The 26,932-nt window shown below is 39.5% G+C and overlaps 2 protein-coding genes across 2 annotated transcripts in view; one reads left to right on the plus strand and one right to left on the minus strand.

Moving 5' to 3' along the window:
• Window positions 1–10,415, minus strand: part of NHLRC2 (NHL repeat containing 2) — a 33,765-nt gene extending 23,350 nt beyond the window's left edge. Inside the window, exons 1-4 of the mRNA XM_048311401.1 lie at window positions 10,051–10,415; window positions 7,948–8,100; window positions 3,850–4,305; window positions 261–382 (exon numbers count right to left, since the gene is read on the minus strand). Coding sequence (XP_048167358.1) covers window positions 261–382; window positions 3,850–4,305; window positions 7,948–8,100; window positions 10,051–10,213 — 894 coding nt within the window. The 5' untranslated portion in view covers window positions 10,214–10,415. The remainder of the gene's footprint in view (window positions 1–260; window positions 383–3,849; window positions 4,306–7,947; window positions 8,101–10,050) is intronic.
• Window positions 10,416–10,655: 240 nt separating this feature from the next.
• DCLRE1A (DNA cross-link repair 1A) lies at window positions 10,656–26,247 on the plus strand. The gene is made up of 9 exons (XM_048310952.1): window positions 10,656–11,766; window positions 13,292–14,785; window positions 15,243–15,376; window positions 16,507–16,625; window positions 18,129–18,272; window positions 19,181–19,326; window positions 20,282–20,436; window positions 24,027–24,168; window positions 24,799–26,247. The coding sequence occupies exons 1-9, from the start codon at window positions 11,352–11,354 to the stop codon at window positions 24,963–24,965; spliced, it is 2,916 nt and encodes a 971-aa protein (XP_048166909.1). The 5' UTR covers window positions 10,656–11,351; the 3' UTR covers window positions 24,966–26,247.
• The last annotated feature ends 685 nt before the right edge of the window (window positions 26,248–26,932 follow it).

A 26,932-nucleotide genomic window follows, 5' to 3' on the forward strand; every position in this document is an offset into this window, starting at 1 on the left:
AGAGTGACTAGGAAAAAAAACCAAACCAAAACCAAAACCCTGTTATGCTATAATAAGTATCCAACCTCATCTCCATTAGCAAGGAAACACAAAAGTATACGTTCAAAAACCCTGCTCAATAGCATTTCTTTATAAGATAGTGGACCAAATCTCCTTTCTGATGTTATTTGGAGAGTAATTCGTGTGGTGTAAACTTTCACCTGTGTAAGTAGAATAAAGTGTAAGAGATTAAACTTTGAATTTCCTTATGGAAAATTTACCTTTCTAATTAGGTGATTTTCTGTATCAGCTACATAAATAATATTATTTTTTATAGCGATCCCTTGTGGTGAGTTGAAAGCTGCCTCTGAAAATCCTCCATCTCTCCTTCCACTGTTTGGACCTGTAAATAAAACACAGCAAACTCAAAAGTAATTTTTGAAAAAAGTCACCTTAAAAATAAAGTGCATACATTTAAACCTCTAGGATAATTACATATTCCAAGAGCTGCTTTCACAGCACCTTGTACATTTTACACTATTACTATTTGGAGTAGTCTCATTTTAGCCTCTGTGCTACGTAATAAAAACAGCCTGGTGCTATTAAGTTCGTAACTCATTCTGCAAAAGTTCTCTGCTTAAGCTCATATTTTAAAGAGAAGTCTTAATAGGGTTCTAAAATGTTCTAGAGGAGTCCTAATATGGTTCTAAATTGCACTAAAGGACAACAGCAACAATGGAAAACAAAAATAAAAAACTACAGCTTTTTTTTTAGTCTTGACTACATCAAAGCAAGCCAGGAAGAAAAAAAAGTCCAAAGCTCAACTCCATTTCATTGGTCTAGATTTTGATGTAATCACAAATGAAACTAATATTTGATTAGCAACATTTTCTCATTAAGAACACTAATTAGGAAAAAGGTGATAAGGAACTAATTACACAAAAGAACAGTAAGAATGATGGAGTGACAGACTTCTGCATAGAACAGTCAGGAAATAGAAAGGAACATAACAGTGTGAAGGTAAGCACCGTATTTCAGAGGAGGTAGCATTTATAGTGCATTAGCAGGATGTGTCAGCAGAAGACATTTAGGTATGAGTTATGTGTGTACCATGATTTATGATGCAAATAACAATTTCAACCTTTGTGCATGCCCACATTTATTACTGCATTATCAACTTCATTACATTATTTTCTGCCCACTGAATCATTTAACTGAGTCACTGAAATACACAAACTTTTACAACCTCCAGTCAGAAATCAATTTAGACCTTGTCAGACACAAAGGACTGAAGTACTGGTGTGTCAGATTCCAGCAGTTCCCCTGTGAGTGAGAGGGTGCACATCCCCACGGAAGGGATTAGCACACCATGCCACAGGAAGGAGGGTGCCAGTTTGGAGCTTAGGACACTCCTTCTGAATTCCTGTTTAATGACTGTCCCAGAACACTAAAGGGTAACTTGTAGCCGGAAAATTCATCTCACATATCAAGCAGAAACCAAATTCTCTCATTTTTGTCATGAGAAATTCTCTTTGCACATCCTACTGGAGAAAGGTATTTAGACTAATGCCTTAATGATAAATCAGATTAACTTGAATAAATAGCCTGTCTAGCCAATGCAGTGTTACTTCAAATAGCAAATAGAATTTTTCTTCCCTTCCTTAAACAGCAGAGTCACTGGTATTCTTATGAGATTTGTAGGATCCTGCCCTGGGGCAGGCATTAGTCAATTCCAGACTAAGTAATACAGGACACATCAGCACACAGGTCCTGATTCTGAGACATAAACAAACCATTGTTTTCAATAATTTGAGGATACAACCACTTCTTAAATTTGTCTATTACGGTTGTCCTAACAGTTACTGTGGTGGTGCAAGTGGCTGCAGCCACCCTGACCCCTGAGGGTAAAACCAAGACCAACTTACAGTGGTCAGGCACCGAGGTTCAACAACTCACTCTGGAGTTAGGATGAGAACCCATAACCCCCCCAGTTCTGTGATCTACATGTTCCTATATGATTGGTTCATGTTTTCCACTCCCTATTTTATATATTAATTATATATATTAATCTTATATATTAATTATATATGTTAATATTAATTTCCCTTAGTTAATATGCATAAGTTCCAGAAGCGTCTGTGTTAATCAACACCCCATTGGTTCCTTCCCTAAGTCCCTCCTCTGTATTAATCCCATTGGCTCCCTCACTGTACACCCCGCCTCCCTTGCCCCATCCCATTGCCTGTATCCCTTATCCCCGCCTTTCCCCTCCCCACTATAAAACCCCTGGACACCCTCAGATTTTCGGCTCTTCATCCCTGTCCCTTCACCTGAATAAATCTCTGCGTGGAACCTATACGAGGAGTCCCCTCCCTTCTTCTTTGTCTCTGCCTGTGTGTCCTCCAAGCAGCCCAGGAGTAGCTCCATCGGGTGAGGAGCTCACTCTTTGAACCCCTTCTGTGTTCAGTGCCACCTTGTACAGGGCAGTGCAGCTAGACCTCCGGGCTCCTTCTGTTCTGGCTAGCATGCAACCCATCAGGTTATGTACTCGGTGGACTAAGATGTAACTTGGACCATTTTAATAGGTTTTAAAAAAACCCCAACGCTGAATGTTTCATTTGTGAAACAGTAAAGCATACAAAGAGTGTGCAAATTGTCTTCATTTGCATTGTAAAGCAGATTGTTACTTCACAGAAGCAACTATGGATGTTCGTTTTCTAAAGCTGAAATGTTACTAATACAACATTGTAATAAATGTAACGAAATTTAAAATACTTTCACTATTTTCATAACTTGTTCATACATTATTATCTCAGTTTTGATGAGAACACAGGTCTTTTTACACGTACTAAGGCAACTGCATTTTCAGGTGCCTGTGTTCTTACTGGAATGCCACTGTTCTTAGTAATTCTCTGCTTTTGAAACCAGAGGAGATCCTATACAGGAATGCTCTTCCACTGAAAAAACTCAATAACCAAACAAAAAAAACAACACGAAAAACCTTTCCTCACAACACCACCACAACAATTCAACATTCACTTCTATTGGAAAAGGAGGCATTACAGTCTCTTGTCTTTTCCCTACCTTGCTGCTTGATGTAGATGTACATCCTTTATATCTAAAACCATTTGCAACTCCTTCAGAGGAATACAAAATGCATTTTTATAATTCATATTGGACAGCACATGAAAATATGAACTTTAGTCAATGAAGCAATGAAAAACAATTAGGCATCTCCAACAACTGCATTAATGGTCTCTCACATCATGGTCTTACACCCTATTCCCCCAAATCCAGTAAAAACAATTTTAGCACAAAACAGAACTCTGGCAATGCTTACAAACTGCCAGGTCCTCTATGGTGATCTGTTTACTCACTGCTTTTCTTATCCCATATTGTTCCCCACTGCTTTCCCCTGCCCCTAGTCCTGGCCAATCCCTCGGGTTCTCCCTATTGGTTCCTGTACCCCAACCCCGCCCATGTACCGCCCCTGGGCCCCTGAGAAAATCCCCCTGCTCCTTGACCACCAGGTCTCTCTCGGGCACTCTGCCTCTGGGAGCCAGTGAACCAACGTGAAACAGCAGAGATTCCCACTGGAGAGACCCTTCTTGCCTCCTTTGCCATCACTGTGTTGTAGAGCTCAGCTGGCCAGAGCAGAAGCTCAGGGCTGTCCAAAAAGGACTACGGGAGGACAGAAAGGCTGCCCTGCCCTAAGCAGCCCAGCTGTGCTCTCCAGGAAAGCTGCAGCTTGCTAAACCAAACCTAGCACTGCAACAGTCCTCTAAGAAAAGAGTCAGCCCAGGAGGCACAGCAAACATACCCTACTCAGGAACTGAAATTGCTATAATAAACTTACATATATATCCTTACCTCCAATAGTGTGTAGAATTTGTCCATTTTTACGAGTAACCAAAATCCTGTGATGTCCAGTGTCTGCTATGACCAACCTTTCTCCTGAATCATCTACAGTCACTTTGCCAGGAAACAGCAGAGGAGAAGGTGGAAGGGAGTCTCTGTACAGCTTTATTCCAATGTTGTTATCTTTGATTTGTCCTCTTTCCTTGTAGAATTTCAGTGTTATAGAAGTAAATAAAAACAATTTCTCTCTGTGTCCCTCTCCAACAAGAGAAAACAGCATATTTCCACGAGGCCCAAGAATGATCAGAGTTGGCCAGCAGGACACTTCTAGCTCATGCCACAGTGTTGCATCTGCATCATTTACTACAGGGTGGACAATGTTGTATCTCAGAATGGCACTTTTAATGTTATCCAGAACTTTTTCATTTGGGAATTTTGCTGAATGAACACCAACAATAACAAGACCATCTGCAAAGAAAAATGAAGTTGTGCATTGAAACGTATTTGAATAATAAAAAAAAAATTAAGGAAAAACGAACCATGGTTATGTCAAAATGTGACTGACTGCTTCCCAGAATGAGAGAGGATTTGAACAAACAGAGAGCAATTACATCTCATTAGGAATATAGATAGCTATATATAGAAAATACTGACACTCAGAAATAACACTCAGGTAAAATTACCAAGTTTTAGGACCATTACTTCCCCAGCTGGTTGACACAAACTCTTCTTAGTTCCTGAACCTCTACATACTAAGCTAGAAATACTTTCAAAATAGTTGTGGGTAAGTTGTAGCTGTTCAACTGATACTTCGGGGTTTTTTAAAGATACTTAGGACAGACACCTCTTTGCCTTCTGATTTCTATATACAACTATGGTGTTTTAGACAGTTAACCAGAAACCACAAAGCTAACACCAAAGTGTGGAATTCTAGCATCACCTGGACATATCTTCCTCTAGATAAAGAGTAAAACATATAACGCATAGGCCTCTGAAATCAATACAGTATTCTCTATTTCAAATAAAATGGCAGCACTGACAAGTATGACAAAATGACAACACTTGTTATAAACAAGGCAAGCTTGAATACAACAATTTCACAATTAAAAAATTAAAAAGTCACTATAACTGATACGGTCTTATCAACTCTACTGGAGCAGAATGCTGCAGTATCAGACAGCTGAAGTTATAGTATCATTAACTGTTGAAATCCAAGCAGCAGGTCACACATTTTATCTATAAAGGGATCAAAACCAGCACTTACATTTGTCCTTCAAAAACATCATTAAAGCTAGAAAGACAATTCTATAGTGAACACCTGAACAGCATAACTAAGGTACAACATCCCCTCATGAGGAAAACTCCTGTGGAAATGATGGATGCTATGCTGAGAAATAACAATATGTACTCCCTTTGAAACACTTTGTTTGAAGGATTACAGCAGAGCACAACACTGGATTTATGCCAAGCTATTTCTGAATATTAAAAAGTACTTCCTCTTATAGAAGTAATTTCTGGACTGCTGATAACATGAACTGAATATGCACTGGGGTTTAAAATAACCTTCTGAATGCCACTTGAAATACAGAAATAGCACCACTGAAGATAGCAATGAGAGCATATCAGATAAAGATGCCGGGCGGCATTCAATCCTATGGAAAGCAGTCTTCATTCTGAAACAGGTCTCCTGAAGTTCCAGACAATAGAACTATGGCACATGTACTGGAATATTTATAATGATTTAGGATCACCCTAACATTACAGCCTCCTGTGTTTTAAACTTCTCCTGTCTGGTGATCACACAGCTGAAGTTTCAACATGCTCCATGTAAGAAGGCATTTGAATCACATTAAAAAAAATCATCAGGGTGTGTATGTACACAGTACGTATGTACACAATGTACAGTCAATTATATCAGTATTGAGGTTTGTTCGTTCTTGTAACTAAGAAAAAATAGGCAATATACCTTCAAGTATTCAAACAAGAGATTAAAGATCCAAATGCATTATGAGACAGATGCTTTGCCCAAGCAAGATGTTTTGTTCTTCCAGCTTTTATCTTTCTCAAGCTTCTCAAGTCAACAACTCTCCCTTCACCTTTCTCCTAGTGATTAGTAAATCTCGTTTGCCTTAGGTGAAGAAGATGTACACTGATATAAGACCATGTACTGAAATAGTTTTCTATGGCTTAAAAACCCACAACCCTTACTGCCTTGGTATATTTATACATATTACTGTAATATGAAGATTTAGACACTTAGCACAGCAAAGAGAGATTCAATAATCCTGAAGGGCTGAAAATCAAAACATGAAAACAGCAGAAAAGAACCAAAAGGGAGATCTATAGTGAAAAAAACCCCAACGTATTTTTCTTTTTGTTTGAACTATCAAGCACCTTAATCTCTTCCTGAATGCAGCTGCTATCCTCTGCTTCCTAACGGATTAAATTTAAGATTAATGTTCCATAAACCTGCTCTTCTTCCCTTTTACCTCCAGTTTCACCCCAAGCATATTTTTTCTCACTCTGGTTCCTGCAGAAACAGGATAGCTGAAATCCAAAGAAAACTTACAAGGGTAGTTCAAATACAAAAATCATTTATTACCCATCAGCAAAGTGCTTTCCTCAAGTACTAACTGCTGTGACAGGAAGTTTAACTCAAGTCAAAGGAAAAAATAGGTCTCCAGGTGGACCTTTACTTCAGAGTGCTGAAGCCGCTTCTACACCAGTATAGAGATGTTCAAACACTTCTAGGAGAAAGCGTGTGTGGAGAGGTTGTTAAAATGAATATTTTGTTATCAGCTGATTTAACACCTTAGCCTTAAAAAACAGATTAAGGATATGACAGCTATATTAATGCACTCACAGTGTACTATAAAATAGTTATAATTTAAATATATTATTCATTTTATGATCAATATAATCTTCCTAAATCTCTATCTAGACCTTCTTCCCAACATGCCTGATACCCACAACAGTCCACTTACCACTTGCCATTCACCTTCCTCTTAAAACTGACTCACCCCCAAAAAAAAAAACCATGAAGGTTTTTCCTTATAAGACAAAGTTCCTAATATTTGAAACATTACACTGCATCTCAAATTTCTCCAAAGCAAACATCTAAGCTTTCCAAGGTAGAAAAATTTGTTTGAATCTTCTGTGAAGTGCTATGGAAACCCATCTAAAGCACTGTGTAAATTTCAAATAAATTGCAATTTTCTTTTTGTAGTGAAAAAGCTAACACATGAAAATAAACACTGACAAAATTAAAACCAATCAGAAACAGCAATGGAGAATCAGACAAACATTATAATGTTATTTACTACATATATAGTGTATTTAATACAATATTTTTAGGACTGAAAGTAACACTGTTCTTCATCTCACTGTTCAGCCTATTAAAATATCCCACATAAGTGAGTAGCTGACACACTCTGTGTAAGACTACAGGTTATCTCTGACAAGCCATCATGATAACAAGACACTGCATTCTAAATAGAAATTACCCTACATTTTTATTCAGTCGGAGTGAGAGACAGATCTCATTTCAGACATGACTTTAAAGACCATAATTCCCTCTCCAGAATACAGGGCTATTAATGGTATACAACACGATGCCAATACCAAAACAATTCTACATCAAGCTTAGATATTTTGTTATTTCAGTTCCAGTGGAAAAAAAAAAGTAATCTATATCTTATTCTACCATCTATCTACATCTACTCTACCACCTCTACTATATTCTTCTTAGAGCTGGATCCTCAGTCAAGTGTAGAGAGTTACCTACTTATATTAACTTTGAGCCTGTATCTCACATTCTTCAGTAGCTTTTTGAAAGTTGCCTTATTTATAGAGATATCAGATTTGGGCTTTAAGCATATATCCTGTTTGTCTAATTACATAGACACAACAGATACTTTATTTAACCCCCTTCAAAAATGTGATGGAAGTACACACAGTCACCTTTCTTAGGCTACTTAAAAGATTAGAAGACATTTTTAGACACCCCTGAAATATTGCCAGCAGTTTAGTAACCAGCAACAAAGTGACTCAGCTACTCAGCCTGCAACAGTGCCAGGAAATTCTATTCCGAGAGAGCCAAAGCACTTTTACCTTTATCAGAGTACTGGTGCTCTAAGGCGTGGAGGTCAGGCAGCAGGTGCAAGCAATTGATGCAGCAGTAAGTGAAGAAATCCAACACCACAACTTTTCCAGAAAGGTCTTTGTGAAGAGAAATAGGACCTTCAGTGTTTAACCACTGTAGATCTGGAATTCAGAGAACAGTGATAGCCAGTTAAGGGAAGGGTAGGGAAAGGCACCAATACCACACAATGCTCCTGGTGATTTTAACTTTAAAAAAAAAAAGGTAGAAAAGCAAACAAAAAGCCTTTTATTTATCCAAATCACCCTTACGTTCCACAATTCTTCATAATTAGTAAATCAAAATATTATTAATAAGACTCACTGTAATAGGAAAGTGTAGTTTATATCTTTACATAGGCACTTTTTAATTGAAAGAACATGCAAGCCTCAGAACAAATTTCATATATTTTGAAACACAATCTACATTATTCAACCCCCAATGTCATTTGGGTAACAATCAATTATTTAAAACTCACATAAAGGCTACTAAAAGTTTGAAAGCATTAAACTCTTAATGTTTTTTTCCAACAGTTTTGTAAAGAACTGATTTCAGAGATCACTGAAATATTTTTGTGCTTATAGATTTGATCTTGATTTTCAAAATTTGAAATGACAAGTATAAATTAATTCTGTCACATGGGAAGAAATACAACTTTTTCAGATATACACAACAGTACTCCTGGTCATTTGTTTAAAGCACTTGACATGAGACATGAAAACATTCTTTCCTCCCTGGTAACTGAAAGTCCTCTGATCCCATTAGAACCTGGTATCAAGATAAGGAATAAATATTCTAGAATGTGGTCAGCCATTATTAACTCTTAAAAATTATTTAAAATCATAGTGGGGAAAGACAGTTGTGAGACAATGCAAAGCTGAATTAAATTTTTGAAGGCCTTTTTTTAAAAAATTGTAGGTTGACTGATCTAAAAATCCTCAAAACTTCCACTCTGACAGTTTCAGCAAGTGAGATCTGCTCCAGGAAAAGTTATTCCTACTCAAGTCAGCAGGAGGCTTGGTTTCTGTTTCACGAAGAGGAGTGATCTCTAGCTCCATATATTTATAAACAAAAATGGATGCATCACATTTAGCTTTGGTGACAATAATGAGAATAATTCATCAGTATATGCACTATCTTCACAGTATAACAGCTTTGTTGTTCACTTTTCAAAAGAAAAGGGTAGTTTATATACTTTATGGCATTTCTCCCCTTTTCACTAGAACTAAAACACCTTTCATAGATATTGGCTACTTATTTGAGCCCTTTTTAGAGGAGAAAATAAGCCTTGACAGAACACTGAAACAGTATCAATGGTAAAAACTAAAATTCAATTCAAGGGCCCAAATCTAGACAGAGCAAGGACTCCCTTTGCTCTACTAGTTAAAAGTCCTAATTCATTCCCGTGATACGTGTGATTTTAACCCTGAATTTCACCCCCTGAGGTCTCTGTCTCGCAGTATGTGATGTGAGCTCCCATAGCTGCAGGGAGCCTCTCAAAGGTTAAAAGGACCCTGAGCAGGACTTGCGAGACTTTTTAAGGCTGAACCTTTGATTTCGCCCTGAGCACATGGAGAGACAGAGAAATGTGTGAAAGGGGCAAACCACCGCAGGAGGATGAATGACATCTCCAGCACAGTTTGTGTTATCAGGGACACGAAAACTGGGGAGAGAGAGCTGGGGAATATCCTAAGGGATGCTCCGGGAAACCAAGGGAGCTCAGGAGAGCGCAGGGAGAGTTAGCAAGGTTCTCACTATGACCAGAGGTGACAGATATAAATACACAGTACAGATGGGAAGAGATTTAGAAGAGAGATTTTACAAACGTGTTTTTGCAGCCAGTACCAGGGAGAGCATGTGTAAAGGGGGTCTTTTTCCTTGCCCTTCGCTCCTGCTGCTTCCAGGAGTGACATTTCCTGTAGCTACAAGTGCCATTTAAACAGCGGCTCACGGGGCCGTCCCTGCCCGGTCCTCGAAGGCAGCAGCACCTCCAGGCAAACCCCGCACGGGGACAGCCGGGGCTCCGCCGCCTCTCCCGGGGAGACCCCCGGCCCCGCCCGGGCCGCGCCACCCACCTCCGCCGAGCTCGGGCACCGTCAGGTCCCGCTCGCGGCTGTCCATTTTCTTCAGGTACTGGTAGACCAGGTTCTCCTTCTCCTGGGCAGTGTCGGCGTCGAGCAGCGCGTACTCGAGCTGTGTCTGGGCGGGCAGGAGCCCCGCCAGCCCGCCCGCCGCCATCGCCTCACCCGGGCGCTGTTTACCGGCCTGGCGCTTCACCGCCGCACATTCGGCACCGCCCGCGGCGCCAGGGCGGAAAACCGCGACTGAAAAAGAAAATAAAGCACAAAGCACAGACACGCGGTAACTCGTCTGTCTTAAAGCGGGACGTCCTCACTTATCCCCTGTTTTTACGTATCCTTGGTATCCACAGCAGCACATTCCTGCCGGGAGCCCACGGTGGAGATTCCCGCGCAGCAGTTTCAGCACCGCCCAGCAGATTCAGCACAGCCCGTGTTTCCCGCCCGGCTGCTTTAGTGTTTGTAAGACGTAAAAATTGAGCAGCACCGGACAAAGTACAAACCAGGCTCCAGTAATTTAAACGGTGGGACTTGAGGGTTTTTTTGGCGGCATACTATGGGAGATGCGGAGAAGTTGAGCGGCAGCCGCAGTGACGAACCTGCGGAAGCGAATGCGCGGCCGCGGCGGGGAACGGGCGAGGAGGCGAGCGCCCGCCCGCCACCCGCGGAACCGGCGGGACACGGGACATCCCAGGGAACATCCCGGGACACTCGGGGCACCGGGACATCCCACGGAACATCCCGGACACTCGGGGGGACCGCGACATCCCCCATCATCCCGGACACTTGAGGCTGCTGAGACACACCGGGGAGCAGCACCGGCACACTCCGGAGGAGCATCACAGGACACTCCGGGGGGAACACTCCGGAGGAGCATCCCGAGACACCTTGACAACGATCCCCTAGCTGAACTCTTCCTCGTTTTGTTTCAAAATCTTCCTGCTCGGGCAGGAATCTTTAAAATCTTCCTGTCCCCGCTGAGGCCGGGTGGTGCTTACGAGGTGGGGGTGGAAGCTGAAGGGAATGGCTCACCCTGGAAGGCCTTGCAGAGTCGGGCCCTGTGTAACAGGAGAAATTGCAAATCTACAAAGAGGCACTCATTAAATTATTCTTGGGACAGGATCCACCATGCTCCTGTCCTGTCACGGGCTGCTGCTTGGTTTGTGGCCCAGTGTTGCTTTTTTAACATGGGCTTCTGGAGCTTTACTTCAGGTAGTGAAGAGCAAATATATTAGTGGGAGGAAGGGCAGGTTTGTGAACTGTTGCTTAAAAGAAAGGGGAATATTTCATGTGTTGTCATGTCTGAAGATGCTTTATTGGAAGAGGACATTTGGGAATACAAATCCATTAGGAAACGAAAGCATCAGAGTAATTCACAGAGCATCTCTACTCCTGTAGAGGAAGTCAGTGATGGCAAGGGCAGGCTAAAAAGAAAGGGAAATAGGAAAAAGAAATCTGTAAAAAAACCTGATACACCTCCGAAAACCAAGCAGAGCTCACGGCCAGACCAGGATGTGGATCGATGTAAAGATGACAGTAGCGTGCACTCCCAGGAAAGCGTGAGTAGCTCGGCAGAACAGGGCTCACAAAATGCAAAGCCCGTTCACGATGGATACTGTCCCAGCTGCCAGATGCCTTTCTCTTTGCTCTTGGTCCAGACACCTCAGTGGCACGTCTATGAATGTTTGGAAACTCCAGGACCCATTGAAAAAGGTATGGCTAGCGTAAGAAAAAAGCCTTCAGAGAAAACTTACAGACTTCTCATGAAATGTTGCTGTAAACCTTGTTTTTTATATTAAGCTCAAAATCGGAAATGGTAGCTGGTATGATTTTTATCATGTTTTATTATGTTTTTACTGATCAGTCCTATTTTTGCATGAAATTTTTGCTTCTTTGTGAAGAACGTGGAAATCTGACATGAAAATCTCATTTCAGAATCTAACCTCAAAACTCTGAGAAACTTTCGTGGTTGTTTATCAAGTTTCAGTATTTCATTGAACAAACTGAAGGTGCATATTTAAAATAATGAAACCTATTACAATTACTAAGTCAGAAAAGAACCTTCAGGCACAAAGGTGCTACTTTTGACATCAAGTTTCTTTCTCCTTAGATACAGATTTCATTATCCTGTGTCCATGTTGATATGTGATTTGTTCAGTTGTCTATGGACATTTGGAAGCTGAAATAGGCCAATTTACTTGAAATGTTAACTTGTGGGCCCCCATAGTTTAGAAATTTTATATAGAAATCGAGATTAACATTCCTGTATCATAAAACAACGGGTTTGTTTTGAGCTCTGTACAAGAGGAACAAAACTAACACATTCCAAATTCTAGTTTCATGGGGAAATACCATATCTGAACAGATTCAGGTATCCGTCTTATGTCCTTAATACACCTCAGAACTTTTGTAAAACAGAAAGCATACAGGAAACTTGAGTAAAGGCTATTTCAAGTAATACAACCACTCTCCTTTTTATATTTTCATAACTTTCCTTGAGTTTCTTCTTCAGAACAATGAAATGTAAGTAATTTCATGCTGATTTTGGCAGTGAATTTAATTTAAGGCAGGTGTTTTAACACCTCATTTCCGTCTTACTCCCATAATTAACAGGTGAAAAATCCTGATTGATTTATGCATTCACCTTAAAAGCCTGAAAAGTTAGGGTAGTGAACTCTCAGGGGGAAAGGCTTAGGAAAGAGCTATGGGGTTTTTTTCCTAGCATCTCAATGCCGAATGTTTTCTTCGTATAAGTAAATACATAGCCCTTTTTTTTCCTCCTTATTAATGTGTAATTGCAGAAAATTTGAAATGGAGTATTAGGTTAATTCAGAATTTGGTTTATTTATTGCTTATATTTGAAATGTACTGCCTGTTTCTGGTGCTACTTCTCTGAGCTTTGAAAGTGAGACAATTCTAAACTAGAAACCATGTGATTACAGGAGCACAGCATTGAAACAGGGTCAAGTACTCTTGTTAATGGGCTGTATAATTCAGGCATAGTGCTGTATGAGCAGCAGCTGTTTGGTTTTAGGCTGGAAGCATTCTCATTTCTCAGCTCAGAAAAGAGGTCTTGGTAGCTTGAAAATTACTTTTTACTTGTGCCTTCTGTCCTCCAGTAGCTGTATTTATAAGAAAGAATTCCTAAATCTTGTGTCACATGTGATTTTTATTTTAACTATGCCAACTATACTTGCCAAGGTATTAACATTACACCTCTGTATGACTCTTTCCATAGAGTGTCCTGATGGTTTACTCTGCACCTCCACCATTCCATCCCACTACAAGCGTTACAGCCATTTTCTACTTGCAGCAAACAGGGCAGGAGATTATCTTGTAAACTCTTCAGGAAGCACTGTGGAGACGAAGATGACAGGTTCTACTGCTGCAAAGCCCAGCTGTTCCCCAAGTCATGCAGGGGAAACCTCACAGAATGAGAAACCCTCTAATGAAATAAAGCATGTCCCAAATGATGACTGTGCATCGATGGTATGGAATTCACCGCAAATGAAGTGTCTAAATAGAATCAGTGAAAGTACTTCCTTTTTTGCAGGTGTTCAAAAACCTCAACAGACACTTCAGCTTCCACAGACCACAGATGATAGTTGTAAATTTGAATTTTTTGATTTTGCATCCTCTCAAGAAAGTGAAACAGGAAAAGATCTGTGTATTGAGAAAGATACATGTCAGCCAAGTCTGCTACAGTCAAGAGTGGATTTCAATGACTGTGAAATTTCTTACTCTCCACTAAGTACATTTGAGGAAAGTGAAGAGGAAGATGAGAAGAAAGTAAAAGAATCACAGAATAAATTATTTGAAGTGCAGAACTCAGAAGAAGAAGAAGACTCTAATTCTGTGGAATTGAAAACATTTGCTGAACTCTTACGGAGGAAGCCTCAGTATGAGCATAGGAAAATGGGAAATTTCATAATTAAAAAAACCCTCTGTGAGGAAGTAAATACACTGCACCATCTAGATCCTCAGCAAGGCATGGTAGTCAGTGGATCCTCTTTTGCTTCTAGTTACAAGGAGGCTGAACAGCCAGAACTGATTTCCTCTGCTGCCAAATCAGGAACCACAGAGTCCGGAGATGCTGGTGCTTGTGCTCTGGATTCTGCATACATGAGTTTTACTGAGACATCATTACTGCTGGACAGAGAAGATGCTGCCTCTCTTCTGACACAGAAGAGTAATATTTTGAGGGAGCCAAGTAACATTTTAACTCATACAGATAAAATGACTGCTAGTGCCATTGAAAAAACAGCTCTCCAGGAGAGTTTGCAGACAGCAGTAGAGAAAAAAGGAAATCTCAGTACAGCTGCTGTGTGCTTTCCCAGCCCCATCTCTTCTAAATCAGTACCATCTCTTTCATTAGCAGCTATGAACACTAAAACCAGTCCTGCCAAAGAACTTAAACAAATGGACATTGGTGTTTTCTTTGGGTTAAAACCCAAAGCAAAGGAGGAACGCAAAGGAGAAGCGTGTTTGAGTGAGAAAAAGCAGATAACAAGTTCAGTATCTCCTAATGGAAAGAGGCCCAGACAGCAAAAAAGGAAGGCTGAGGGATCTGTGGAAGATGTAGAAGCAGTTACAGAAAATTCAAGTAAAAATGGAGCTGTTGCTGATGTACCTTCTGGTGGCCAACGAAGGTGGAGAAAGAAATTTAAAGAATTACCTACTACTGGTGAAGAGCCAAGAAAAAAACAGTGCCCTTTCTATAAGAAAATACCAGGTGAGAGGAAACTTGGTTTTTGTAGAGGTTAATTAATTTTGGCTGGAGTGTTGTGTTTTTGTCCTAAAACTGAAGTGATATGTTTTATTGTTATTAGATTTCAATCTATGTGAACTTTAAAGCATACCAGTAGAATGCAGATAAATGTGTCTTATTTGCTTAACCGGTTGCCATCTGTGCAGGATGGCAGCTGAACAGCATATTTGAGATGCCTTTGAAAGTATTTGTGTATGAACATTTTGTGGAATTTTTATTTTAATAAGTGAAAATCTTTTTGCAACTGTTGACTAATACACAAAACATGTTAATCTTTAAAGGGCTCCTTCAGCTGTATGCAGAGTAACTATTACCTTTTAATTGGGAAGAAGCAAAGAGAAAACAAAACCAATATCTAATTAGAGTCTGGTTCTGAACTATGCATGTTTGGTGACTGGCTTCTCTTCCCTTTTTGCTGTAGGAACTGGTTTTACAGTTGATGCCTTCCAGTATGGAGAAATTGAAGGCTGCACAGCTTATTTCCTTACGCATTTTCACTCTGACCATTTCTGTGGACTAACAAAAAACTTCAGGTTTCCAATCTACTGTAACAAGGTAAGGTTTTTCAAGGTTGCTAGGTATCATCACATCCATATACAGCTGTAATCAGTTTTGTACTGGTGGAAGTAAATAGGCGATCAGTTGTTCCATTGTTGGGTCAGTGGATATGTACAGGGGAATGTGCATTTTGCTTGTGAGAAATCCTTACCCTGATTTGACTGCTCAAGAGGGTTAGTAAAACTTCCCTGACTAGATACCATGAAAAAAATCAGGTTTAAAAAGGATCTCTAGAGGTCACATAGACTGATCTCCTGCACAATGTGGGTTTACCTTCAAAGTTAGATCAGACTGCAGGGAGTCTTTTGTCAGTCAAATTTTGAACATAGGCCAGATTTTACTATGTCTCTTCACAACCTGTTGCAGGGCTTACCCACTCTGGGTTTTATTTCCCCTAATAATACATTTAAAATCTCTGGTTTTGCAACTTGACATTGTAGCTTGGCTTTTTTTTGTGTGCATCATGAAGAATCTGGCCCCATTTTCTCTGTAACTGTTCCAGTGATGCAAGTGTGGAATAGATTCTTCATAAGCCATCTCTTCTCCATGCTAAGCAAGTGGCATTTGTGTCCTGTACTTCAGGCTGCTGAAAGGCCACAACTGCCCTTAGCTGTTGTATGTCCAACCAGCTCTTCTTTACTTGTAACATGCTAGGGCACCTTGCCTAATCAACGCATCCAGAGCTTGCATCAGAAAAACTGTTTATGATTAAATTTCCTGGAATGCTTTACTCCTGTGTTGCCCTTGCAGTTGGAGTTACTGCAGTCCTCCATGATAAGATCCAGGGGCCTGTTACCTGGAAGCTTCTTCACTCGTTTAGAGAAGGCTTTACCCATCTCTTCTTCTTGACCTGATAGTCTGCAACAGATGTTCTTCCCTCTTGTTTGTCTCCTGTCTGATTCCAATGCATAACCTGTTGACAGGCTTTTAAAGGTTTGCTTTCTTAAGACAGCTTTTCTCAATTTGCTTTTTGAGAAGTGAAATGCTACTGAAAGGCTTGATTTATACCCAGGACCTTGTAGTTTGTCTCTAAGCCAGACTGTCTGACTTTGAGAGCTTTTGTTTCTAAAATGAACAATGCTTCTTCTAGATTTTGGTCCTATTTTTAAATCCTTTCTGTGTTCCAGATAACTGGCAATCTGGTGAAGAGCAAACTTCGAGTCCAGGAGCAGTATGTCCACGTGCTGCCGATGGACACAGAGTGTGTGGTCAATGGGATCAAAGTGCTGTTGCTTGATGCCAATCAGTAGGTATCACTGCATTTGTGGTGTAAAATTTCTTGCAAGTAGTTAGCTTTTGAAATAGGTGAGTTATCTTCAAAAGTGAAACTTTTTTGAATTTTAATTTAACTTTGCTTTGAGTACATTGTGTTAACCATGTGTAGCTCCATAATTTTTATGCTTGTTGAGAGGTTGAATGATTTTTCTAGTGATCTGGACACTTCCTGGTTTTTGGTGTCTAGTTGGGAACATAGTAAATTTGATTCTCAGATACATTAGGTTTCTGTAACTTCAGCTGATGATAGGGAAATCCTGAGCTAAAGAAAAATGTGGTACTTTGGATCCTGTGAGAGACATAACTTAGTCAACGTTTTGAAAATTGAACTTCAAGTAAGATGCTGTTGAAATCTGGACAAGACTTCTACTGAATTTGGTGATAAAGGGTGAGGTTTTTGTCAGACTAGCACGGTGTGGTAATGCTGGATTTAAAGTGCAGTAGCACCTCACTTCCAGCCCTGTGCTCTTGATGTTCTGCATCTTGGTATCTTATTTGGCCATGGCTAGAGGAAGAGACCTTCCCTGCAGTACATACATTGAAATGCAGGACTGTGTCACAGCTGGTTTGAATATTGCTTAGTGTAGGATGTGTTTATACTTGGAGAGACAAGACTCCATTAAGTCCTCTGAGAATCTCTCTAGGAATGGAGCAAGCCTTGTTGCTTATGTAATTTGTACACGTCTCATTTTTCTTGCTTATCTCTCTGATCCTCTGCTCCAATTTAAAAGCCATACATACCTTAGCTACAAAGTTCAGCTTCTTGAAGAGTTCACCAATTCTGTCATTTTATTTATGATTCATGCCAGTTTTTCCTTTTTTGAGTTTCACTTACTCTTTGCAGACGATTGATATCTAAAATAGTCCCACTCAGATTTTCCAGTCTGAACTCTTGCCCTTCAGAAAGCTTTGGCAAGCAACTGCAGAAAGTGCAATGGATGCACTATCACCAGGAAGGGAGTTGTATTTATAACCAGGGAGTTCTGGATCTAGGGCAACATTTAAAATCTGCAAATAGAATTTAAAAGAAAATGCTCCAGTAAGTCCTGCAGGAAGGAAGATGAATCTGCAGTAGTACAATTTTATTTCTCCTGAACAAGAATGCTGCTTCTCTTTGGTGAGCTGTTTCCCCTTCGAGTAAAGTAATAGAATGATTGCAACTGAGGCAGCATCTTTGTCATGCCTAGAAGGTGGGGCATTCCAAAAACACAGTTAATGATGTGGGGTTTTTGTTTCTTCTTCCCATCTCAGTGGAGAACTCAGGTCAAGCTTGTTTATGGCCATAGAATTGGCTGCAGAAATCCTTCAGAAATCAGGAATTCCTAGCTAAATTAGTCTGCATAGTAGCTATGATTTAAAATGCTGTTCTGCACACCCTCCTGCTGCTGAAGGGTGGTCTGTCTCTTAAGGCAGTTTAACAGTATAGAGAGTTGACATACCTTTTTTTGTGGGGTTTTTTGTTTGTTTGTTTCAGTTGTCCAGGTGCAACAATGATCCTTTTCTACCTGCCAAGTGGGACTGTTATTCTGCACACAGGGGACTTCAGGGCAGACCCTTCCATGGAGCGCTACCCTGCTCTGATGGCTCAGCAAGTCCACACCCTTTACCTCGATACAACGTAAGTTGTCTGGAAATGGGAGCTTTTTTTCAGCTTACTCTTACTCTTTTCAGTTTAGGAAGACTTTATATGAACCAAATAAATATAAGTCTAAATGCCATTGCTGTGATAACACTTGTTAGCTCTATTTAGTGTTGAGTAAAAGCAGATATTTATTAAAAGCCCATGTATGTACAGCTTGTTCATTGGTTATGCTGTTACATGAGAGAATGAAAGTGGGTGGTGGAAAAGGTGCTGAAGTACTTGCTGAGATAACCTTTATATGTATTATAAGCTATTTATAAGTAGTATTAAATTCTGGATGTCAAAGCTCATACATTTAAGTGTTCAGCTCTGAAGCAAGAGGTTTATGGAACACTAGTTTTCAGTGGATTCAACTCTGTTATGAAAAGAGGTGTGGAAGATTCAAAGGTGAAAGGACGCCAAATGGTTGAATCAGTTTTGGGGATTTTCATTAGACCTTTCTCTGACTCATGTATACAAAATTGTTTTTGTGTGAATGATGACTAATGCCCAGCTGCAGACTTTCATTTCTGTTCCATATGTTTCTGTGAATGAGTAATGTCTTATATTATATTTGTGTGTATGACAAAAAATAGACATAAGAATATAATTAGGATGTAATACAAGTAACTAGCTTGCAAGAGCATTCGGTATTTATGAAGAAGAAAATGTAGAATTCAGTGCCAGAGAGTGAATAGCTGTAGAGGAAACACTGATATGCTCAATGTAATTTTTGTTGCAACAATTTAATCTGGGCACCTTAGTGTTTCTAATAGACTGAAGTGATATGGAAGAATAATGTCGTTTTCACTTATTGTGTACATGCAGTTTTGAGGGCCTTTTTTGGTAATTTCAGATGTCTTATCTTTTGTAACAAAGTGGTATATTTTGTTTCCATGCCCCAGATACTGTAGTCCTGAGTACACTTTCCCCTCACAACAAGAGGTTATCCAGTTTGCTGTCAACATTGCCTTTGCGACAGTGACTTTAAACCCACGAACTCTAGTTGTCTGTGGCACTTACTCCATTGGAAAAGAAAAAGTCTTTTTAGGTATGTATAAGAAGTGTACTGGATCAAATATCTAAATAAATATCTAGTTTAGTTTTAGAAGGTTGCTTTCTTGAAGGTATAAAAAGTTGTTTAGTCTGAATGTTCAGATATTGTGTAAAGAAATTAAATATATTTAATAATCCTCCTGCTATTTTTTTAGTTTTCTAATCAATAAGTTTTAACTTTCTGAAAGAAATAGTGTTCTGCCATGTTTATAACCTCCCTGCCCCGAATATACAGGTGGCCAGTTTGGATATTAAATGTATGAACTTAATTAATTAATTGTGGTGAGAAAATTGCTAAAGGCAATTAATAAAATAAATAAATTAGGTCTTTATGACATTTTTGTTGCTAACAAGTTCCTGTTGTCAGGAAAAAGCAAAGGGATGTTATTCATAGGCTTCTGTTCCTTTCTGAGTAAATGAAGACGTTGTGTGCTCTTCTTTGCTCAGTTACTGCACCAGGAACCAACATGATTGCCCAAACGTCTGCTTTAGAGCAGGCAGCTGTGTACCAGTTGTGCTTTTGTGTATATTTAAGGTCATCAATACATGACTTATGTGCACTGAAATTCAGTCTGTCTTTAATGTTGGCTGTTTGTCACATATTCCAAAACCTGCATGTTTCTGGCTACTTTGGAATAAATACCAGTTCACCTCAGTAACATTCTGCCAAAGAAATGTGACTTGGAATTTATGAAGGTACTTTTCCTTCTCTTTCCGATTGTCATACAAAATTTTGCTGCTAAAATGGTGGGGACAAAGGTTTTTAACAGCCATTATAGGTTTCTCTTCATAATGTTAGATTATGAAACACTATAACCTGTTGAATATGGATTTCTTTTCTAATAGTAAAAATTATCTTGTACAATAATCAGGACTATCTACAAAACAAGCCAAAAAAGAACTCTTACAATTTTCTTTCTCCGATTTCTTCCTTCCTCCGAATCCTAAAGCAATTGCTGAAGTTCTGGGCTCAAAAGCAAGTATGTCCCGTGACAAGTACAAAACCCTGCAGTGCTTGGAGTCACCAACTGTTAATTCCCTCATCAGTGTGGACTGGAAGGGTACTTTGCTACATGTTCTTCCCATGATGCAAATTAATTTTAAGGTAAGTTCAGAAAAAGGACTCTGTTGATGAACCTGCTGCTCAAATTCTCTGGGCTCCTCCCAGCCAGTGCTGTGTTTGGTGCTTTGTAACCTCTTGTCGGATCACATTTATTTAGTGGAGCTTTGACATGTAGCAATACATTGAAAATGAAATGCAATTAAACATTAATAACTTCTCCAAACATGATGTGGTGCTTGTACAAGATAAGGTGAGGCTTGTTCAAAGACCCGCTCTTTGCGGGCCTTTTTGAAGTAGATTTATGTAATGACTGCCTGATCTGTCCTATTAGCAATTAATATATTGTGACATGAAGTCCCTGTTTTCAGCCTTTTAGCTGGTCCAGTGTAGGAAAAGACTAAAAGGACTTTCTGCCTGTGAGCCTCTGTTTTGAGGCAGCCTATGAACATGGCCAACTACCAGTCAGGTGTCTGATTTCCAATGTATTTATAGCCATATTTTCATCTTTTAAAAGAATATTCACTCTCTGGGCTGATGATTTACACTGGAGATAAGGTTACTTGAAAATCAGTGAAAATTGCACATAAACCAGTGCATGCTCTGAGTGAACTGTGAGTCACCTCATATGTACACATGCTTTAGTTTTTCCACACACATTTTTCTCTAATATTTGTAGCAAAATCACATAAACCAGTTAATTTAAAAATGTTATTTAATCTAATTCGATTTCAAATGCACATTTGGTTGATATTTGAAACACCGACTTTTTGTTGTTGAATGTTTTTTCTGGGAATTTCTTAGTTCGGAAATGTGACAAATTCCTAGGCTATACTAAATAGACTACAAAGTACTGAAGGGCAGTAAGGTAAAGCAGCAGGCTGTAGATTAAAGGTAACCTGGAAGCAAGAGAAAAACATTGGTTGTTTATGCCTTACAGACTTGGATCCATTTTCCTGTTTTGCTTCAGGCCTGCTGTGCCATCTCAAGCAAATCCTTCAGAGCAAGATGGTATTTAGCTGCAGGACTAGTCAAGGTCAGAGTTGACCTAAAAAGGAATAAAAAAGTCTATATGATTTGGATGGAGCTGCAGGAGATGGAACTTAGTATCTTAATGCTTTAACTTTGTTCCATGATGTTTCCACATCAGAGAGGAGCAGAAAATGAGTAATGGAAATATGTATGGATTTATTTTTATTGTGTTGTGTTGTCTTAAACAGTAATTTATTTTAGTTTCTTCTGCAGATTTCTGGGTTGCTGAGTCGCCTTGTCCCAGCATGCATGGATACTCGCATAGCTGGACTTTCAGGGTGTGATTGTACCCTCAAGGACAGCTTTACTTCTCAGAGGGAGGCAGTTGTATCATGCAGGGTGTCACCTCTAGACAAATCTACAGTGTGACAGAAGCTGTGCCTGGACCCTGAAAAGGGCTGGGAAAGATGAAAGGCACAGTGATTTTGTGGATGAGAGTCCTGGTCTGACAGCAGGGCCCTCTGTACTGGGGCTGTGCCCTCAGGTGTGAAGTTGAGTGCGGTCTCATGCCATCATTAGTAATGTCATGTCCATGTAAGCCGGGCACGCTGGGGAGACTCCCAGGGTGCCCAGCTGCCAATTAGGCCTGCAGCTAGAGGAATGTATGGTCAGTAAAATGTGGAGAATTTTAAATGCTTAAAGATGAGTTCATGTGATCATTTATCTTACTTTTGGATTTGATATGTATTAAGAAAATACAAAAAAAAAAAAATCAGAGGTGTGGTACTTCACTGCAGTATTTGGTTTTACCCCAGTAAAATACAGGGATTGCTGTATGTACTGACAAATGGCTGTTCTTGAATAAGCCAGATGAGTTTAAGTGGTGTTAGGGCTGGTGGTAAATTACATATTAAATCATGTTTGAGTCTTTCCCTACCTTATGGAATCTATTTGTGTACACTGCTGACTCTAGTGACTCTCTGAATAACAGGCTGTCATGGTGATTGAAGGAGGTTGGTGTAGCAGTGAAATATATTTTCCATTTCAAAAGGATGAAGGTTTAGAACAGTCTTGGCTAAAGCAATAAACGAAGAAAATGGAATGTGTATTTAAAATGGACTTGTTATGAGTAAACACTGTAGTAATTTGTTTTGGGGAAAGAGGCCATTTTTTCCAAAATGCGTGCATGGTTCTTTTGCAACAAACAATTTTTTGTAACTCAAAAATTGAGGCCTTTGCCACTTGACTATGCAGTGGAAAATTTCCAGTGAACTGGGCTCTGTGGGTCTATGAATCTCTTTCATGTTGTTTAACTCAGCAAGGTCTTGTACTGGCATTGAGGTGAGCCTTTCAGAAGTGCTTGTGATTGAAATGCACAAATAATTTTTTTTATAAGATTGAAATTGCATCCTTAATGTGAATGTTGCATACTTGATTTATAACAAAATTGAAAGCAGATTAGCATTGTTAATATAATAATCATTGCATTTGAAGTACTGTATTTAGATTTCATTAGAGCAAGGGGAGCAAATATGTGAATAATTACCTTAAGCTATGTTAATCCTCCCAAAATGAAGTGTGAAGGAGAATTAGACTGCTACAGTTATACTTTCAATCAAGTGAAGACTGAACATTCCCAGTGTATTCACAGTCACAGCAGTGAGCCACAATTCCTGTTGCTGAATGAAATGTGTGCTGTGGTGGGGTTTTAAAAAATTTTTTATGTACCTGGTTTGATGGATTCTGTATGTTGCTACTGGAGATTGTACTGAAGGTGTTGTTCAATGTGGCAGTCTCACAGGAAGCTTTCTGCTGCCCTGTTTTATAGTTGTCAAATATCTGACAGGTTGGTTAATGTTCTATCACAGCCCTTCTATCCCACTCTGCCTCCCTTTTTTAATCAGTCTTTATTTTGTATTCCTCTCTCTCCTGCTAATATAAACTTTATGATTTTGTAATCAGTAACCTTGTAGGGCTTTCAAATTAGGAATTTGCCTGTAAGATTTTATACAGGACACATGAAATTGATTTTCTATTTTTAACTTGAAGCAATACTGACTTCACTTTATCCAGGAATAGGATTGTACATTCCTTATACTTGGAAACTTCTTCAAGGTAATTTTTTTTTAAGAGTGAGAAGATGAGAGGTGGTTTCCTTCCTGTCTTGGAGAGGTGGTAAAACCTGGTTTAGTGCTCAGAGCAATACTCAGCTCATGCACTGGCTTGCTGTAATTTTTTTGGGGTAGTTTAACTAACTCTAGTTACTTCTGGGCATAAGCAGGTGTCATGATCTCTGTGGCACTGTAAATTAACCAGATAATTTTGCACTGAAGCAGCATTTCACCATCTGACCTCCAGCTTAGAGGAGGAAATGAATGATTTGTGGAGCAAGATTTACAAGAAGGTGTGATTATTCCTTATGTGTTCTAATCTGTAATGCATAGCTGTTTGTGTGTGCTTAATTCAGGTGAAGGAACTGAGATCCTAAGGGACAAGTTGTTTTGCAAATGTCCATATTTATCATTAATAACTTCAAGGTAGATGAGACTTAAAAAAGCACATGACAATAAAATATAGTCTGAAGCCTCTCCATCATGAAATGGCCAGCCTTTAGTCTTATTAGCTATTTAATGGGATTAAGTATATTCTATTTTTTTTCACAGGGCTTGCAAGATCACTTGAATAAGTTTTCTGAGAATTTTGATCAAGTTCTGGCTTTCAAACCTACAGGGTGGACCTACTCTGATTCATGCCTTTCTCTGGAGGATATCAAGCCTCAAACAAGAGGAAAAATCACTATATATGGTATAAGAGTGGCAAAGATTCAGTGCATTTAGCTTTGTGTGGATGCTCTTCTTATTTTTATTCTGGAAACTCCTACTGATTTTGGTAACTGCTGCTTTTTCTGGTAACTCATTGAGAAACCGAACAGATCTCTTCAGGAGAGATCTGTGAAATGAGTAATTGAGAACACCATAAATACAGATTTTTACAGACATTTTGCACCTGTCCTCCTGGTGCAAATAAAGGCTTTCAGCTGATACAGGGAGAGACTTCAGGGATGGAGTCTTGGCCTGACCAGTGCTGGTGGCAGTGCAGTTCCAGAGCTGAGATTTCATTCCATGTCTTACTTGTGTCTGCGAGACTGCGTCTTCCTCTCAGTTGTTATTGACGGGTTGAGCTAAATCCCTTAAACCATTCCTTTAACCAGGTCACTGATGTTGCTTAGTTTGACCTGATGAATGACTTGGTGACTTAATGCAAGGTAGTTTTCCTCAAAGGAAAATTGGTGGGAAGGGTTGTTTTACCTTAGCTATAAACTTTGGGTCCCAAATAGGAATTGAAAAAAACTTTTTATCTAAAGTATTTCATAGCTGGAAGGCTTGGAGGAAGCTAAGTAGACTGACAGCTGCCTGTGATTTGTTTTCATTTCAGGGATTCCTTACAGTGAACACAGCAGTTACCTGGAAATGAAGCGTTTTGTTCAGTGGTTGAAGCCACAGAAAATCATCCCCACTGTAAATGTTGGTGACTGGAGATACAGAAGCTTGATGGAAAAGCATTTTAGAGACTGGATGACGGAGGGCAATAGGCATAAGTAAATATAAGGAAGAATGTATATTTCAAAGGAGGTAGGGTGGAGTGGGAATTGAGTTCCTGTGAGTTTTATTTATCTCCTTTTTCCACTGAGCTTTCTTTAGGGAGGACTAAACTGCCATTCTTTAAGGAAAGATAAATTTGGGAAAAGAAAAAAGGCACCTTGCTTTCTTTTGTATTTACTATATTTTTTCCCCCTGTAGCTTACCATTTTTGCAAGTTCATATCTCAGGTTATTTTTATCTCACTCCTTTTCCTCTGTTCTTAATTTTTCTCAGGTTGTGGAGATGCTCAGATGTGTAATGCTGGGGATTAAACAGTCTCCAGGGTAATTTCTGGAAATAAATTTATGTAATAAATGAGGCAATACTAAGCTTATGTCACATGCTGTCAACTCAGGCTTCAGAGAAGTTCATTTCATGAGGCACAATTGACTATTGTGGTTTAAATCTTGTAAAAAAAAAAAAAAAAAACCAAAAACTTGTGAGAGAGGATTGACTTGGGCTCCTGCAGCATAGGTACTTCAGAGGATTGTTTACAAAAGACATTTCTACCTACAGTCTGTTCAAGATTTTCAGCTTTTATTTTAGTTATCTTTTTTAAAATAAAGAAGGTATGTTATGCCTGTGTGTTCTTTCTGAGCAAATTGCTTTTCCTTTCAGTGCCAGAGTTGCTAACCTGAGCAACCTGTCTGCAGTCTTTGGTAAATGTGCTGTGTATGTTGCTTGTCTGAGGTTGCTCTTGTGTCCTGGTAGTGCCAGTTCTCAGCACATGTTCAGAGCACAGAAGTGGTTCCTCATCACATAATCCTCATTGAGGTTTGCAGGGTTGTTTATATAAAGGTTTGGCACCTGAATTCTGGAAAAACAAGAAAGACAAATGCTAGTAGTGGCAGCAGCAAAGTATATGTCACTTTGCATTTTTTGCCCTGATCCTACCAGATTATCCAGTGCTGCTTTTTCTGTATCTGCCTGGTGTTTATGTACTGAAGTATCTGGGTGCATGCAGGCACACTAGTAAAATTTTAATCACTAAAATAAAAACTGTTCCAAACTTCCAGGATTGAATCAAATGTAAAGAATGATCCCCCAGCCCCTCAGAGTAGCTTGTCTGGAATCTTCAATGCCATTTTATGTTGTAAAACATTTTTGTAATGATCAGTGTGAATGTAAACAGATCCTTGTCTCTTGAGTGATGAGCTCTGTAATGTGAAGTCGCTTGTTTTATTTCTGTCTTGTGAGAGAAATAACTGAGAAATTGATGGAAAAAAGATTCTTTGTACTAAAAGAATTGTGAATCAGTATTTCACTGACATCTGGCATTGTTAAGTGCTCCAGTTTAAGCAGTTAAAGGAATTGGAAGTTTTTGTCTTACATCATGCATAGTGCTAGCTGGCTGTCACAAGAACTTGGACTGGAGTGCTCATTCCTAGGATTCCACTCCTTTTTGGAGGTGTATGAAGAGGTATCTTTTATGGCTCTTGCAAATACCAAACCTGAATCAATGCCTTGTACAAATCAGAGCAAATTTGGGGATTCTATTTGGCAGGCAGTTGCTTTTACCATTTGAATTGTTAAGGAATTATGCATGGATTTTTTGGCCCTCAGGGTCTTTTTCCTGACTAATTTTTGCACCAAGTATGAAAGGCTGGAATAAGCACCCCAAAGTCAAATCTTAGTCACGACTCAGGCATCTTCTTGCTTCCCTAGTTGCATTTTCAAGAATGACTGTTCCTACAGAGAATGAGTGTGTGTGTGTGGGCTCACAGGCTCAAACAGGCTGATGCTGTTCCTGGTTTTGCAGTTCCCTCAGTTTGTGCCAGTGGTGACTCAGAACCCAAACAATTCAATTTCCAGTGCAGCCTTATGAGTGTGAGATACCTGTTACCTCTCTGTGGCTCCTTACCTCCTGCTGTCAGTTTCTAGCCTGTTACCCAGAATGAAGGGTTGGGTCTTTTTTCTTTTAAAAGCAA

The sequence above is a fragment of the Corvus hawaiiensis genome, chromosome 8 (assembly GCF_020740725.1).
Source record: "Corvus hawaiiensis isolate bCorHaw1 chromosome 8, bCorHaw1.pri.cur, whole genome shotgun sequence".
Classification (NCBI taxonomy): domain Eukaryota; kingdom Metazoa; phylum Chordata; class Aves; order Passeriformes; family Corvidae; genus Corvus; species Corvus hawaiiensis.